At 42.6% G+C, this 18,489-nt stretch overlaps 1 protein-coding gene across 1 annotated transcript in view; it reads right to left on the reverse strand.

Moving 5' to 3' along the window:
* Window positions 1-18,489, reverse strand: part of MARCHF11 (membrane associated ring-CH-type finger 11) — a 102,107-nt gene that overhangs the window by 7,192 nt on the left and 76,426 nt on the right. The window contains exon 3 of the mRNA XM_059416466.1: window positions 16,759-16,951. Within this exon, the coding sequence (XP_059272449.1) occupies window positions 16,759-16,951 (193 nt within the window). The remainder of the gene's footprint in view (window positions 1-16,758; window positions 16,952-18,489) is intronic.

An 18,489-nucleotide genomic window follows, 5' to 3' on the forward strand; every position in this document is an offset into this window, starting at 1 on the left:
AGTGCAAAAATATAAAACTTACAGAGATGAAGACTGAAAGACGATATAATAGATACCGTCCCTGAAGTCCCTAGATTCACAACACAAGGCCATCATAAACTGGTATCTTAAAAGTCAAATCTCTGGGACCTACAATGTCCTGATTATATATGGGGATTTTTGTAAAAATGTATTTCCAGTGCTGCCCATATCAGAACAAATAATGTTAAGAAATAGCCCACATAAAATGCACTTACAACTAAAAAAGATGAGTTGATTTTTCCATTGTTGAATATAAATTTTATATGTATATGTCATTCTGAGAATATATTAATTCATAGATTTAAATTGAGAATGTCAAGCTTATCATGAGAGCATAAAGTCCAGGGACTTAAACACTCAAACTATTGGTAAAATCTTCTGTGCAAGAAATGTAATAAGAATAAGAATTATTCACAAACTTCCCACAGCACAAAAACTCTTGCAACTAGAGGCTGGCTAATTTCCAAATACTGATGACCTGACCCACCCAGCCCCAAAGCAGAGTACCCAAGAGTACCCATGGGGAAAAGATTATTACAATAGTGAAGACCCTGAGTGATTGCTCCTCTCGGAGTTCACAAAAGAAAACTGATGGTGTCTGTCCTATGACCCTGTCACTCTCCCTGTCCTCCTGTCTGCTCAGTGAAGTCCAGTCCTCAGGCTGGATGCAAAGAGCACACAGGCACTAGATCTTCCGTGTTGATGATGTCACCGCCTGGCGACTGAACAAGATGGCAAAGCCAAATTTTAATGAGGAAGATAATAGTTTACTAACTGGCAGGGAATGAAGTACACTCTTTTCCAAGAGGTCCCGACAAGGGTTGAATTTGTTTCCTTTTTGTTGTTGTTGTTTATTTATTTATTTATTGTTTCTTGACCTCCTATTCCTGTTTCAGTTACTGACCATCCCCCAAGTCGGTTAGGCTAAAACCTTGGAATCACTTAGGCTCCTCAATCCTCTTGCACTAAATTCTGTTCATTCTATCTTCTGAGCAAATCTGTGATAAAGCTGTAAGAAAGAGACTTCCCTGGAATGATCCCCTCTCCTACATTTTCACCATGAATTATTATTAAACATCTTCAAGGTCCAAATTCTCTCATAATTTCTTCTCTGGCCCACTCAAAATTAATCCTTCTCTCCTACCTTCTACCTCACCACAAAGGAAATACCTGCACTGTTTTCCTTAATATCTGCACTGGAATAATTTTTTCCTATGCCCATGACCTCAATCAGCCAGGTGCTCCCTGAGGACAGGAGCCCAACTCCCACTTCAATGTTTGAAACACAGCAGAAACTCAAAAATCTTCACTGAATGAGAAGGAATGAGAAAGAGAAGAGTAGCCATCACTGGGATTTAAGGGGTGACAAGGGTCAACTTAAGTCTAGTCATGATGGTGCCATGAACACAAAATTAAAGTATTGTTCTTTAAAATCGTGAAGTACTACCTTAAGATATCAAACTAAGACACTGGGATATGCAACATGCACTCCAAGACTAGAGATGAAAAAGGCTTAGGAATCGAGGCCCATGTTTCATACATAGATAAGCATATGTATGCCTACACACACACACACACACGCACACACACACACGGCCTGGCAGGGGCTAGAAGAGCTCAATTCCTTTGCAAGGACTTATTTTCAGTCCCAGTAAACTGTAGCCAACCCCTCCAGGTGTTGTTCCCTTGTCATCAAATGTCTCCCCACATCCAGCAGTCACAAACCCAGCTAGTCACAAAAGGACTACACTCGGGCCTAAGGCATAAGAGGTCAATGTGGATTCTTCTCTGCTATGTCCATGCAAAACAGGGAGCATAAAAGAGATTGTCCATTCATTTGACTATCTGCTGTTCTAAGAAGCCAATCCGTCAATCAACCATTTTAATTATTTCTTTTCTTAGTAGATGGGAGATTCCCGATCTTTCAATGGCTAGCCCTGCCTCTCAAATCTACCTCTGGCACAGTCACAGAACATTCCTCAAAAGCTGCAGATTTTGTTACATGTTACAAAACACATGATATGTTCATTTTCTAAAGGATTAAGAGAATTCACAGGAGAGAAGAATTGTTATATCATCTAAGTTTCTACCCAAAAGTGTCTGTGAAAAAAAGTCACCTATGGACATGATTGTTTCAATAAAAGAAATGAAGGAATAAGCCCACTGCCCTAAGAGATGACAAAGATATCCTAGAGTCCTCCTATATCTGGGAGCATGGAATAGAACTAGTTTAATTTCTGCTGAATACAACTTCAAATCTGTCCTTCAAGTCACGAGCAGATGAAACACCTTGCAGCAACAGGATGATGTCATCTATCACAGCAATCAGCAGTGGACGTAGTCACTGAATTTCAAAATTAGAAAATACTGGGAATGATTTCATCTAATCCCTTTGTTTGGGGGCATGAGGACTCTGAGGCCCAGAGAAGTGACATGGCTTGCCCAAGGGTCCATAGTTAGTGCTAGAGCCCAGGATCAGAGCCAGACCTTTGATGCCTAGTCCAGTGTGCTTTATACTCTGCAAGGTCTCAGACCTCAAGAGCCATCCTTGGCCAAAGTCAGTCCACATTAGTGTCTCCTTGGCCCAGGAGATATTATATCATGAAGGAGATAGAATCACAGTCTCTTCAGGAACACCCAAAGCTGGGATGAATGGTAAGTTCTGCTCTGGTCTTTATCTTAAAGAGTACACTGTAGCACTGGGAAGGATTACAGTGACCCTCACAATTTACAGAGGTAACTCGGCAAACCTCAGCAGAGCAGTATGGGGTTCAAACCCTATCAATGTCCATTTTATGTATTAATTAAAGGTTTTAGAATTGGGGATCTACTTTGGTAGATTTCCAGTTCTTGCCCCCACATTCTAGTATATGGACTGAACACAGATCTTTTGTTTTTCTTAAGTAGGCTCCAAACTGAGATCGAGAGACAGAGCCTGAAAGGACTGAGCCACGCAGGTGCCCCCGAGCAAACACAATTCTTAGGAGACTGTTAGTGGGCTTTTCCTAGTGGCACGTAGAAACCCAGCTAATTTAATTTGCCTTCTTCTCCAATGGACAAACCGTCTACTGCAAACTCAAAAAACGTGATTTTATTCATCTCTAGAGCAAAGCATGTATGTATTAGCTGTTCTATTTTTCAGGACTAGAACAATACTTTAAAAGATCTAAACTAAAATATCCAGAGCCTGTTTATCTTTAGGACTGTAATGGGCTACTTCATCTTTGTTGGCTTTGTTTTTCATTTCTTTTAAATCGTACAGGCAGTGAGTAAAAATTCCGAACAGAAGCAACCACCTAAACATAAATAAAATTTCTAACTCTTTGATTTCATTCATGCAACCTCAGTAAGGTTTTTTTAATCAAAAGTATTAGTGGATTTTTTAACCTGAATATTAAAGTGCTCAGACCTCAGCTTTCCCTAATATTCTATTCTGTGACCTAGCAACAAAATTCAAGGTTTCGATGTGATTCTTTACATATGTAATTCTTATTTGGAAATTGTCTCACTCGGATCAGTGGAAAGTGATTGCTCTTGGAATGCTGTATTAAGTCTTTCCTATTCTCTACTAGTATTTCTGTATGTTCTGTATGGCTCTACTGATTTAGAATACACGAGTAAAGGTTTCACAAAATGGCTACATTACTTTGGGTTTGGGAGGAAATTTTTTTCCCCATTCCTGATCTAAATTCAGCTCCCCCCTCCCTCAAAAAGGTATTTATTCCCATTGTTAGCCTCAGGTGTTTGAGACACCAACTGATGGTGGTTTCACTTCCTGAATAAACAATATCATCTTGCAAATGAACCATTCAAGCTCAGCATACATGAAGGGGTATTTACTAAATAATAAATAGAATTAACTGAATCACATAAATATTTGGACACGGGCTCTGGAGGACAAGGTCTGGATTCCAGTCTCAGAGCCCTCTTCCACTCTGGGTGACCTTGGGTGGGGGTGGTGAGGGTGTCCTGCTTAATGGTGCCTCGAGTGCTTTCATCTCGGAGACAGGAACAGCAACAGCACTTACACCTGGCAGGACAGTGTCGTGAAGATGAAATGGGAAATCTAAGGAAAATCCTTTTGTATAGTACTCGGATTAGAAAATAAAATCGGAGCCATTATTACAGTGTGGTCTTTAAAACTTTGTTCCTGCATACTGGCCCCAGGCCCCCAGCCTCTGCGCTGCGCACGGACGCAGCATCAGAGGAGGGATCATATTCACATTTTCTTTGGTGAATAAAGCTCTTGGCTGCAGAACAGCCTGGGGCCAGGAGATCCAGAGAGAGGCAGGTTCGGAAGACCCATCTCCAGGATTTTAGGCTCAGGAGCTGCCTCTTCATATCATGGTTCCCTCTGCCACACAATTGACTCTGATCTCTCCTCCCAGGAGAACTTCTGGTTCTGAGCCGGGGGCCTCAATACCAACCCTGTCTCCCACAGGCCTAGGGACATACTTGGATCCCTCAAAGGCTGCTTGGCTGTGCAGGAGCCTCACACATTTAAATTCCCACAGCTCTTCTTCCAGAAAGCAGTAAAGCCACGCAAAAGAAGGGGTAAAGTTGCACAAAACACGTGTGACCACGTGAGCACACAGGGTAGCCACGAAGGCAGCCCCTCCTGGCCCCTTGACCACTCTCAACCATCCCCGGTGCTCTGTCCCCTGGTTCCTGGGCCCCTCGGCCCTCTTGACACACACGACTTGGTGTTTCAGGCTGTTGTGGATGACCCGACCACGACCTGAGGTGCAGGACCTTCGCCCTCCGCTGCGCACCTTTCACTCCAGCCTGGGCCCTTCCCTTCCAGAAACCGCTCCAGCAGCAAGCTTCGGGACTCTCCCACTGGGTGCCAACAGCCACTGCCTCCCGGGCTTCTTAACCACTTTCTTAATCTCTGCGCGCCCTCCTCCACCTTCTGAAGGCCAGGCCCCTGGGCAGCACATTCCTTCCCCATGGGCCACTTCTTTCTGGCTTTGGTTCCTTCCCCAGCACCAAGAAGACACCGCCTCCCCCTCACCCCCGACCCCGGAATCACTCTCCCAGCCCTGGAGATGAAAGTCAAGACCGCCAGCAATACTCGGCTCTCTGCAACTCTGCACAAACCCCATCTCAGCCCAGCCTCCAAGTTCACCTCTCTCCACTTACTCCTTGTCCCCAGTGAGTGAAAAATAGAGCCACACGGCCACCCTCATTCCAGCCTCCAGGGGGCGCTCTATCTTGCCCAGGGCAGGGACCAAACCCCTCACCCAGCATTGATTTTCATTTTTAATGTTCCCCTCAGATGCTTTCCCACACTGTGCCTTGACCCTACTACCAACTTGACTGAGAACGGGGGTCTTCTGCCAGGAAGCCCTTCAACTTGTTCTCCAGGAGCAGTACAGCCAGCCACGCCCCGCCATGCCACCTCTCTGCCTTCTAGCCCTTCTCAGGGGCACCACACCCCTCCTGAGCAAGGTCAACCCCTCCCCTGAGGGCTGGGGGCCAGTTCTGCGTTCACATAGGCATCAAGCTGTTCATTCTTCAATCTTTCTCTGGTTTCTTCTGGATCTTTCTTCTCAGCATTTGTCCCCGCCTGGCTCTACCATTAAAACAAATAAACAGGAACTTCTCTCAATTCCACACCCAACTCCAGGTTCTGCCCTCATTTGACTGTGTCCTTGTTCAGCCAAGATTTGTGAACCTACATTCTGAGCCCCCTTCTGCCTGTCCCAGCCACTCTCGGCCACCATAACCTTTGTGTCCAGTCATCCAACACCCGCACTGCCAAATACAGTGAGTACATTTTGGCTTCATTCACCGATTCTCCTGGCACCCAACACTACTGGCGTGGTGCTCCCCTTCCCCCAAGTTCCCTCCTTCCTCCTCACCTTGTCTGACCCACTTTTTTCTCCCCTAGTCATGCCCACTGCCTGTTCTTTGAGTCTCTGTGTTCCTGAAACTGCTGTTCATCTTGCCGAGACCACTTTTCCCTGCAGGCTGAGGTTTCAACTACCACATGTCCATCTCCAGCTCAGATTTCTACCCTGTGCTCCTCTATCCAGCCACTTCCTGGCCATTTCCACTTGATTCTTCAGAACTTCTGCAAAAAGAAAATGCTCAAACAGAACTTATCATCTTTTCCTCCCATCTGCCAATCAGACTCTTTGAATTACACCTGATGGCCCCTCTCCTATACCCTCGCATTTCCGCCCAGCCTCCACGGATTTCATCGCCCGTTATCTTGTGATCAACCTCTTTGAATTCCAGGGGCTATCTATGTTAATGATGGGCCTAAACCTTGCCTGGCTTATTATCTTCTTGCTTTCCAAGCATGTCCTCTGAGCCGGCCACCCCCTTCGACCCCACCCCCACCTCCAGAGCTCTTTCTTTAACATCACGCTGCCCAATCATGTGCAGCGACCACCCTCCAGGGCTTCTCTGAGCTTTCTGGGTTGGGTCCCACACCCACGCCCCACCCACAGGATCCCTCTGGACAATCAGACCTCATTTCCTCTGCTACTCCCCCAGCAAGTATCTTTTGCTCTTGTCACACCCCATTCTCTAGGAGTCCTCCAAAATACACGTTTTCATGTGTCAACAGACTCAGGCAGCTGCCTCTCTCTGGCCACTTTCACGCTCTTCTTTAAAGCGTAGCTCAAATAAACTAAAGTGTAGCTCAAGATTGCTTCCTCCCCATAGATTCTGCTGCCCCGTGAGGATGTCTAACCAAACTCCTCACACCTGCCTCACACGTATTTGTCTCCTGGCACCTTCCATTTCCCATTTCAATTGCTTATTTCCCTGTCTCTCGCCAGCAGCTGGAGAGCAGAGAACATGTTACATTCCAGGCTCCACAAACCCTTTCTGGAAAGGGCCAGACAGTAAATATTTAAGGCTATGTGAACATTATGGTCTCTCACTGTCGAGATTGGAACTACTCATCGACAGCACATAAATGAATGGGTAGGTCTGTGTTCCAATAAAACGTTATTTATGGGCACTGAAATTTATATTTGATGTAATTTTCATATGTCACACAATAATATTCTTCTCTCAATATTTTTTAAACCATTTCAAAATGTAACAACCATGCTTAGATCATGGGCTGTTCAAAAATGGGCAGTGGCCCCTGTTCTATTAATACCTCTACCCTGCAGTCCAGGCGATGAACACAGTCAACACCCAGGAAATGTTGGCTTCATACATGACTGGTGCCCCTTCGGCTCCGCTGTCCCCAGTCGAGAGAGACAGCTGAAAGGGTCACCTTTTCTCGGGAGGAAATAGAAGTCAACAATATGAGCATGTTTGGTCTGTTGCTCTGCTAACTATTCAACATTTCTCCAAATGAGCTTAAACTTTACAAGGTCAAAGGAGAGAAGGCAATGGCTTGTGTTTTCTCCCCCATGAGGAAGCCTAAAGAGTTAATTTGCTTTGAGGGTCCATTTCAGGTGCTATACTGAAGGACAAGTAGCAAAAACAAGTCCTTCTATTCTATTTCCTGGGGTTTAAAGGCAGCAATTTCTCTAATAATCAGCCATGATCATGACCTTTAGAGATATTCGTAAACATCAGTATCATTAAGGCATAGAAAAGCCTTTAATTTGTACCTCCAGAGTGAAGTGATAATAATGGAGTACTTCTCAAAACATAGAAAAGGTGAAGGTTTGTTTTTCCTCCGACAGTTCTGAGTTACAAAGCTCCACTCTGCTCCTCCCCTGACGGGACTGACCATGATGTGCTCAGAAGCGAGAAATGTAGGGACCAGAGGACGGACTCCTGCTTCGGACTCTGTCTAAAGGAAGCCGTGGCATTTCCTGGGGCATGGTGCCTGCTCAGACACGCTCAAGTCAGGAAGGAATGATAGATGCTTGCCAAGGAGTTCTACTCTATTTAAGAAATGATTCCATATTGAACCAACCTTGCAGCCCTGGAATAAATCCCACTTGGTCGTGGTGAATAATCCTTTTAATGTACTGTTGAATCCTATTGGCTAGTATTTTGGTGAGAATTCTCGCATCTGTGTTCATCAAGGATATTGGTCTATAGCTCTCTTTTTTGATGGGATCCTTGTCTGTTTTGGGGATCAAGGTGATGCTGGCCTCATAAAATGAGTTTGGAAGTTTTCCTTCCATTTCTATTTTTTGGAACAGTTTCAGGAGAATAGGAATTAGTTCTTCTTTAAATGTTTGGTAGAATTCCCCCGGGAAGCCGTCTGGCCCTGGGCTTTTGTTTGTTTGGAGATTTTTTAATGACTGTTTCAATCTCCTTACTGGTTATGGGTCTGTGGACATTGGGGAGGGTATGTGCTTTGGTGAGTGCTGTGAAGTGTGTAAACCTGGTGATTCACAGACCTGTACCCCTGGGGATAAAAATATATGTTTAAAAAAATTAAAAAAAAAATGATGTATTGTATGGTGACTAACATAACACAATAAAAAATAAATAAATTATTTAAAAAATTTAAAAAAAAAGAAATGATTCCAAACAAGCTAGCAGAGCACGCAAGTCTGGTAGCAGTCATGGACATGGTGGTACTAGACCCAGCAGAGCGGCCGCCCTCCCAGACGGACCAGCCTCAGCCTGGGACAATGGTTGAAGGGAATCCCAGAAAGGCTCTGGGCAAGAGTAGGAGGCTTTTGTCCTCTCTGCATTAGCGGCTGGACCACGTTCTCCTCAGTAGCCAAACTGTGCCACTGCAGGGATATGGATGCCTCGTCGAGCCACCGCTCAGGAAATGGAAGCGTTTCTTGGAGCAGAAGGGGCTGATCGTCTTTTACATCAGGAGGGAAAACTGTGATAGGAAGACTCAAAAAGGAATTACGGGGCTAGTCAAGTTCCCTAGTTATTCTGCCAACTGCTGTTTAAGCAGAGCGGCCTTTTCCAAATGCCTTAGGAGTCAGGCAGATGCTTCCACATCAGCCTTTCCTAGGACACTGGACAGCCTCCAGCAATGCCATCTCCTATGATTGTAGGGGGGCTTTCCTTCTGGGGCAGCCCGAAGTGCTGTCCACAGAAGGCTTTCCACAGCTCAGATCCCAGACTTGGGGGTGCTGGTGCTGGTGTGACTGGGGTGGGGGAATATGAAAGGCTGGATCTGGGCTCCCAGTGTTCTGTGATTTCAAAAAAAAAAAAAAAAGAAGAAGAAGAAGAAGAAGCAGCTACATCTATTTGGAGTCTTGCCATAAAACTTGCTGACAGTTTTGAACGGGGTGGGGCTCTGAGAAGAGGCTGTGGGGGTTTGGGTGGCGGACATCTGTCCTCCCCACTTCCATAGAGGAAGCCCACCCAGTCATTCAGGATTCTAGGGTCATGGCTCTCCTGTTCCACCAGGCATCCTCAAGCCCTCTGTGCAGACAGCATCTACACGGGCCCTGAAGAACGTGAGGAATGGGACTATTCCCGTGGTAACTACGTTTTTCACTCAGAAACTTTTGCTAGACTTTATATGTATCCATAGATAAAGTTTGTCTCTCTGCAATAACCCAAGGGTTATTTTTTTTTTAACGTTTTATGAACTTTGCCTAAATTTCTCTTTAAACACACTTATCCATATGGTTGATGGTCCTGCCTGACAACGCGAGAACCAAAGGCTCTACTGGGGTCTCCGGCAAACCCATTTTCTTTCTGCCCTATATTATGGCACTTTCCAACTTCCAATGCTAATTTCTTTCAAATTCCTTAAGTAAATATGTTGTTTTTCACTGAAACTCCTTCAGGAAATATTGTCAACTTCTGAATCATACTGAGAAGTGCCAGAGAGCATGGAAAATTTTAAACAAGAGAGATTCCAAAAGTCATTTATATTTTGCTTGGAATGCATTAGAATTCTTTTTCCCGAGTTGATTTACTTTCTTAATCATGCTTTGCTTATGCTAATTGGTTTATATTTGTGGAGAGCGAGCCACAGGAAGGAAGACAATCTAAAAGCATCATTTTAGGAACAAAACAACCCGGGCATGACCACTGGCCCTCTGCAGTGAGAAGAACTCATCTGTGGTCACCAAGAGTTGAATTATCCTGAAATTCTTGGACAAAATTCTTCACTTTTCCTCATACAATATCACAGAATCAGAAAAGCTGCATTTTAAGCTCCGTGTCAGTAAAAGGTTCGATCACGTGTAACTTTAAGCTGCTTAGCCTAGTGGGAAGAAAATAGCACAGTGAAGCAATATTGAAAGCAAGAGAAAAATATTACCTTGGTTTTTAACATGTAAACATACGTCTCATATAATCAAAGACTGCAGGAATATGCAGCATTTATTTATCTGAAGTTCTATAATGAAATGTGAATATATTACCAATGGGTAACTCTACCTGGTTTATTTGAGTGTGCCCAAGAACCTTGAGCTGGACAGATCATCAAGTTATGAAAAACAGATTTTTCAAAACTAAGAGCTATAAAAATTCACATGAATTTTTTAAATTAATTAGATGGAGACTAGAGGAAAATAAAACCTGACATTGGAGGTATGAAATTTCTGCAGAAGGAGAGTTGGTTTTTTCCCCTACTACTGACTATAATTGGCACATGAAGGAAAAGTTATTTTGATCTGATCTTCATTCAAGTGTATATATCAGGTTATTTTTTAAAATTCCCCTAATCTCTGCAGTTTTCAAAGGCAGGGCGACATAAGCAATCTTAGTATAGTTTATTGCATTATTTAAATGGAGCCCCAAGAAGGACTTCTGGTTCCCAGTGGGTCTGTGTGCGTGTCTCCTCCATCCAGTGCGCCTCTGTTTTAATCTGAGAAACAGAATAAGAGGGAGAACAGGCAATAGTAGTCTCAGTGCTTTAGCCACAGACCCAAGTGACAGAGGGAGGCAATTTTCTTAAAAGCAATTTCTGGGAGCCCTTTGTACATGAAAAAAGAGACCGAGAAGTGAACTCCTGGAGTGTTTCATGGTATCAGAGCTAGGAGAAACTGGTCCTGAGCGCACATGTCGGGGAATGTGGGGTGTCTGAGAGGCAGTCATCTCTGACCTTGATCCTGTCTTCTGAATTCATGTTCAGGAAGAAGAAGTGGAGTACTTACAGGACAGAGCTAGTCTGGGCCCCTGCCCACCACACCCCAAGAGACGCCAGGCAGGACCAGCTGCCCTAAGAGCAGGGGCCCCAGCGTGGATGTTCTTATTTTCTTAAGGCAAAATTGCCCCACAAACCTAAATAGTTGCAAGACAGACTTTAAGGAAAGCACTTAAATATAGCTCAAACTACCAATGAAAATGTCAAAAGAAAATGGATATCCATTTTGGTCAAGGCGTGGGGGAATGGGAATTGTCATACAATGCGTGGAGGGCAAACTGGCAAAGCCTTTTTTAGAGAGCAAAAAATGGGGCAGGTACTTGTTCGTCAGCCCAGACTTTGTACTTCTTGGAACCTTGCCTACGGAAATACTCATTGGCAGCATTGTTTCTAATGGCGAAGACTGGTAACAACCAGGATATCCATCAGTAGAAGAAAAGTAAACAGTTGTACATAACACAGGGAAAAATCTCTAGATCATGTCATTGAGTGAAAATGCTGATTTTTTAAACAATGAATAATATGATCCCGCGTATATTGAATCACCTATGTGTCTGTATCCCCACATGGATGTAAACCCAATAAAAAAGATCGGGCAGATACCAAAACACTGGGGAGCGGGAACCTTTCCGTAAAGGGGAGGACATAACAGAAAGAGCAGTATGAGTGAAGTGGTCTTCTTTTAAACTTTATATATTCATAAAATGGGCTTATTTCAATACATAGATGTTTATACTACGTGGACAATTAAGAAATTTTTTTAAAAGAACAAAAGTGATCCAAGTTTTTAAATTTTATAAGCATATCTGGTCCCTTTCCTTGGTGTCTCAGGGAGGTATCCAAACACTTTCCAGATACGCAGTTGGCACGAGTTTATAGTGTTAGTGAGATTAGACATAAGTACTGCTATTCCTATTTCAGGAATCCCACTGACCTAATGGGGTTTCAGTCTTATTTTGCTGCTTCAACAAGAAACAGGACTCACCTCATCAAGTTCTACCAGACACTGAAATGACTTGGTAACCTTTTAGAAGCAAGTTAATCATATGAATCCCTGTCCTCATGGCTGACTCCAGTCATTTTAGTCATCACTAAATGCCGTCTTCTTTGGAACAAGCTTCATCTGAATCTCACAACCAGTGAGAGTGACAGCCTTCTCTTTTCTCAGTGTGTGGAGCATGGAGGTCAGAACCAAATCCGGAGCCCACAGCCTCCTGCCACGCATTTGCTCTTCATTTCCCGCCGGGTTTGCTAATCTTCCTTTGTCCACTGTGCAAATCTCAGGAGGGAGCCAACATTCGGTGATTCGCCCTAAATGACTGCCCCAGGCTAACACAACTCAGTGATTTAAATCCTTCATATTAGTTCCCCTGGTACACAATCATAGTTGGAATGCCAACTGTTTCAATATTTAAAAGAGCCCCCCAAGTGTAATATAAAGTGATCTCTTTGCACTTTGAGTTCCTGCAGACCCGGCCCCCCTTTCGCGGCTGTCTGTCTACCTCTTGGCCTCCTCCCACACCTTTAACACATTTCTCTATTTTTTTTTTTTGCTTTGATAATTTTTTATTTTTTATAAACATATATTTTTATCCCCAGGGGTACAGGTCTGTGAATCACCAGGTTTACACACTTCACAGCACTCACCAAAGCACATACACTCCCCAATGTCCATAATCCCACCCCCTTCTCCCAAACCCCCTCCCCCCAGCAACCCTCAGTTTGTTTTGTGAGATTAAGAGTCACTTATGGTTCTCTTAATCCTCTTCAATTCATTCTTACTTTCTTCATCTGTCTTGGTACAAAGCTTGTTATTTAGGAAATACAATCTATTTATACAGGTGAGGGGAACTGCGCTAATCAAACCCTTACACATTTAATTTGAATCATCATCTAGGATCTGTGCTGTCCAATACGATAGCCACTAGCCACAGGTGGCTATTTATTGAAATTTAAGCTAATTTAAAGAAAATTGACTTTAAAACTCAGTTTCTCTTTCTCACAAACCACGTTCAAGTGCTCAGTAGCCAAATAGAGCCCATGGCTAGTGTCTGTGGTACTGGACACCAGACAGACATCTTCATGACTGTAGTAAGTTCTACTAGACAGCCAAAGTCCAGGCATCTCAACCCTAAGAGTACCTCGGCCCCTGGGAGAATTCAAAACTTGAATTCAAGAAAAAACTGAATCTTGGCTTGACTTATTTCACTCAGCATAATCTCTTCCAGTCCCATCCATGTTGCTACAAAAGTTGGATATCCATCCTTTCTGATGGAGGCATAATACTCCATGAGAGACTATGGACTCTGAAAAACAATCTGAGGGGTTTGAAGGGGCGGGGGTGGGGGTTGGGGTACCAGGTGGTGGGTATTAGAGAGGGCACGGATTGCATGGAGCCCTGGGTGTGGTGCAAAAATAATGAATACTGTTATGCAGAAAATAAATAAAAAATAAAATTAAAAAAAACCCTAAATCTTGGAAAAGCAGAAAGAGTATTAACTAATAATAATGAATAAAAGCAGAAGACAAATTCACTATGTGTACAAAGGAGTAAACAGATTTCCCCAGGTAAATACATTTTCTACAAAACTTTGTATTTAACATTTCACCAATAATCTCTTCCTCAGCAGTACAACCCCTGGCTGGATTGTAACATATTTTTCATTCAGGTATAAGCTTCTGTGGATTTTCAGAATTATTTTTTAAACAATATTTATTTATTTATTTAAACAATATTTATGAAGCTGTCAGTCTGCTCCTTCTCATTTAGGTGTAAACCAGTTTGAAAAATTTACCTTAAGGCCCTCTGCATGGGGAGTCAACTTGACATTGTCCAATGGTGACAAGGGGGCCACTTCCCCATTTGCTAAGCTGACTCATCTGTGAGCCTGCTTGGCTATCCCTCCCCCTTGAAATCTACCTGGAACCACCCCCAGCTCGCATACAACACCCCAGTACTCATGTCTCGCCACTTTGTCCAACTACCATTCCCGTTCCTCCTTCCAGAACCAAGTACATCCCACCATCTTCTCATTACCTAGCCGCCCGCCTGTCCTCCTCTGCGGCTGGGAGCTCCTCCGGGGCAGGAAAGGGACTGACCCTGATTTGTATACCCAGCACCTACCTGGCACTAAGTCTGACACAAAGAAAGTTCTCAATAAATATTTATTGATCTGAGCTCAGCAAACTGGACATGCTTTCCACCCTAACTCAGACTCTTAAATCCTGTGGTGAGGGATAATCTGAGGCATAATCAGTATAATCTATCTTGTTATTGTCTACGATTAATTCAACAGACATTTGAATTAATTTGAAACATCAGCAGGAGCTATTACTGGCTATGATCCAAATGGTTAGTGATAGCTTATGTGTATTTGCTAACTTGACTATAGTAGTTTCCCAACTTCTCGAGGAAAAAAAAGTGATTTTCTCTGGGCCCGAACAGACCAATTAATGTGATTATGAAGTGACAGGAACAATGCCATTCCATCTGAATTCTTTAACATTTTTCAAAATACAAGTAAATGCTTACATGAGGAGATTTGGATTTCATGAGTCAAAATGTAATGAAAGGTACTGTCAGTATTTAAAACTTCAGTAAAAACTCATGGTCCAAAGTGTAAGCCAGGAAAATATCAACTGGCTTTTGTTCCTAAGAAACTTATCTTTATAAAATGGGCAAATACCCAAATTTCAAAAGGAAGCCTGAATATGTCATATTCTGCCAAAAAATCATTAGCTCATATGTATGTGCTTTTAAAACCAAAGTTGAATAATTCTGATTAAAAGACTGGCATTAGCAATCAAAATTTAAGACCTAGTAACTCAGTACTAAATGTAACCTGTAAAAACCAGGAAAGTGAGTTCCCAACCAGAATAGTGTGTGTGTGTGTGTGTGTGTGTGTGTATTCCTCATTAGTGCTGTTATGATATCATGGTTCAAAGTCAACTGGACTCTTTCCCTCCAGGTTGGACTGGAAACCTAATGGTTCCTTTGTTTTTCATCTCTCCTTTTCGTATCAGTGAAATACCACATTTCATAACATTGATGCTGGAGGACTGAATGAACACAGTCTATCTCTGAACTTACTGAGGAATCTGTAGAACAATTCTGTGACTCTCCTTTATTTAAAGCGGTGTCCTGGAGACTATATTTGTATAGAGATGTGGCATTTCCAAATGCTTCCAAGTGCATTATCATATTTAATGCAAACTGTTTGTATACATAATTAGCTCAATCACTCAGGCAACATCTGCTCAGTTTACATATTATTCTTGACAGTTCCCCCTCCCCCCATTCTTTTTCCTTCCTGGCCTGAAATGTGATCGTTTTCTTTCCTATTAGTCTTGTACTAGTGGCAAGGGAGAAAGAAAGGAGAGGAAATTCAGGCTAATCCTATTTTAAAATTTATAGAGTTCTTTTAGAAAAAAAGTCACTGAGAATATTAAAACTTCCAGTTAAATTAAGGCTCTGGTTAGTAGAGGCATGTATTCAAGTGATTTGAACTATTTTAGTATTTGTGACTTATTCAAATGCCTTTCATTTATAATTTCCAATTAATAACATCATTGTTTAGAATCATCATTTCTTTTACTTAGTCCTGTCTGCTAGGGAGTATTATTTCCGTCTTCATGGGCGATGAAAGAGGACACGGAGAAACAGAGTTGACCTGTCCCAGCGGAGGCCCAGATTGGAAACCAAGTCACTGGATCCCAAATCGCACCCTTCCCTGAAACCAGTGGTTCCCAAGCTTGAGTGTTTGTGCGCATCTCAGCGGGCTTGTGATGCACAGATGGCCAGGGCGGGGGGTGGGGGGTGGGAGTGGTGGTATTTGTCCTAACCCTGAAATTTCTGATTTGGCAGATGGGGTGGGGCCTGAGAATATGCATTTCCCAGCGGGGCCACACTTTGAGAACCACTGCTGTCAACTATGGCTGCCTCTTTCAGCTTTCTTCTACAGCCTACTGAGCTGCATCAGGGCAGAGAAAGCCTCTTTGAGACCCTGTGGCCCTCTACGTCCCCACCCCCCACAGCCGACCAGACACCGTTCACAGCGCCAGGGCCAGGCACCTCACACACTTGAACCGGCTTCTGCTTTCTCATGGTACTAGGGAAATAGCGGATCGGCCAAGAGAAACGTGTAAGTCACCTTTTCTGGTAGGATCTGTTTAAGCTGAAATGTTTCATCCTTTTTCTCTTCTAAGCCACTGAATTGATTAAGCAAAACAAAGAAGCCCAAGACAGAAAGGAAAACTGCCCCCTGGTCCCCAATCCTGCAAGGAGCACTTATGTTCTCGAGGAATCTGTGTCACCTCGCCACGAGGTAAGCCCTCCCAGGGACTGTCGGTCCTCCCCCCAAACACTCAGACCACCACCGGCATCCGTCAGTGCTTCCCCGGTTTGCTGAAGAGGGGGCTGAGGTGCTCTCATTCCCTGGAAGTAAATGACAGTCCTTCTCCTGCCCACCCCAATCATTTCCTCCATCCCTCCTTCCTTTCCGTTGCAAAATAAGTCCCTTTAAATGGGCATTTTCCTGTTCATTTTTTAGACTGCATGGGAAGATAGATACTATGCTTTTTGAAGGAAGTGTCCAGATTGTCACACCCCCGACAGTCAAGTAGCTGGAAAACTGAGATCATGTGAACCACAACAGTCTATACGAGATCCCACTGGTGGAAACGTAGTAGCTGCAAGAAATGGATTACCGACAAGTTAATGTTCAACGTCATGGTCTTACCTATGCACACTAGATCCATAAAACCATACATTCCATAGCAGATTTGAAAAAGGATGTCCTTCCTCTGCCACACTGCATAGGGGCTGAAGGCGGACCAGAGGAGCCAGGTCACACTCGCTATTAAGAACAGGGATCCTAGGATTACAGCAATCATCTGAACTTTCTCAACCAGTGTTATAGATATGCTTTGCCACTAAAAGAAAAACAGAGGCATGTGAGAAAAAGGTGCTGCGTTTAACTTAAAAAGAAAAAAAAAAAAAAAACACATTTTCAGCCCCATGTTTCTCTCCATCAAGTTAGACCCTTTTCAATCTGATCAGCCCCCAAATGAATTTTTCCATTTCATCAGGCTATAAAAAATAGACAAGCAGATAAAGATTAATGAATTGCCTTAGCGTCATTATTTTCCATAATTCACCATTCTGCAAATTTAATCTAGTTTTATTCCAGATAACAGTTCTGAGAGCGAATGGCTGAAGAATATTTAGTACCTGTGATTACATTATTACCTTTCATGCATGCACAAAATTACATATGGAAGATACGTCTTGAAAACTCCTCTATTTGGAAACATATTTTGTTCTTTAACACATTTGGCTACTGCAAAAAGGGTCTCTTTGTACACCAAAAAAATACATAAGAAACAAATAAGTAACTTCAGAACATCAGTGAAAAGTCATTAAAGTAACACACTAGAATTATAAGGGAACTGTACGGTTGTACAATCTGTTATTGGTACATTTCATGTACTCAGATATTACTGAACTTTAATTATCTAAGGGGTGATCTGTGAAGCCATTTTTGTCAAGATTTAGAATTTGTAAACAAATGGAGAATCTTTGAAATTTTCAAACTACGTAAGTACCGCACTAGTCAACGGGGAGGGTAATTTGGTGCCCGAAGTATCCGAATGTGGGAGGATTTTACAGTACAAATGATCAAAAGTCTTTCAAGGGTGTTATCTACTTGAAAAAATTAATTAGTCATGTTCTCCCTTTTGCATCATTGAGAAGAAACAAAACTAGAATCGCTATTAGGGTTTGTCAGTAAACAATGAAACTCCAAACAACCTGCACAATTTCATTCTGTGTGAAAGAGCTCTGGCTGTTGCAACATATGGCTTGTCAAAAGAATTCCGAAGCAGTTTAAATAAGCTTTAAAAGCAAATGAGCTTGAACAATCAGTATCCATTGGGTGAATGTGATATTTCCTTAAACTCTTTACTTACCTTTCAGTCTGAATACGAGCATCCCAAATGGCAAGTCTGTCACTACTTCCCTTTCTCCCTCACTGCTTCCATCTCTCATCATAAATACTTCGCGTACCGTATTTAAATGTGCCCTTTTCCTTGCATATTCATGGATATTGTCAAATTCTACATTTGTTAAAAATTAAGTATCAAAATGCATTTGAAATATTGAATTCTCTAAAGTCATTTATTTTTCCTTTAAAAACTTCAGAACCAAAGGACAGCTTGGTGGAATTCTACAAGAAGGGTATTTCTAACGATTTTAATATGCAGATTCATTTACTGAAAAATGACTTCTGCTTTTACAATTCTAGATAAAGTAATAATTAAATTTGTCAATATTATCTTATTATACAACTGAATCAATTTATTTCAAACGTGTATATGAATTTGATGTCTTTTTTTTTTTTAACTAGTTTCCTGACATAATTTTAAACAGCCAGGCATTGGAATTTAAAGCCATTTTAAATCTGGTGTCACCA

Source organism: Mustela nigripes, chromosome 12, assembly GCF_022355385.1.
Source record: "Mustela nigripes isolate SB6536 chromosome 12, MUSNIG.SB6536, whole genome shotgun sequence".
NCBI lineage: Eukaryota > Metazoa > Chordata > Mammalia > Carnivora > Mustelidae > Mustela > Mustela nigripes.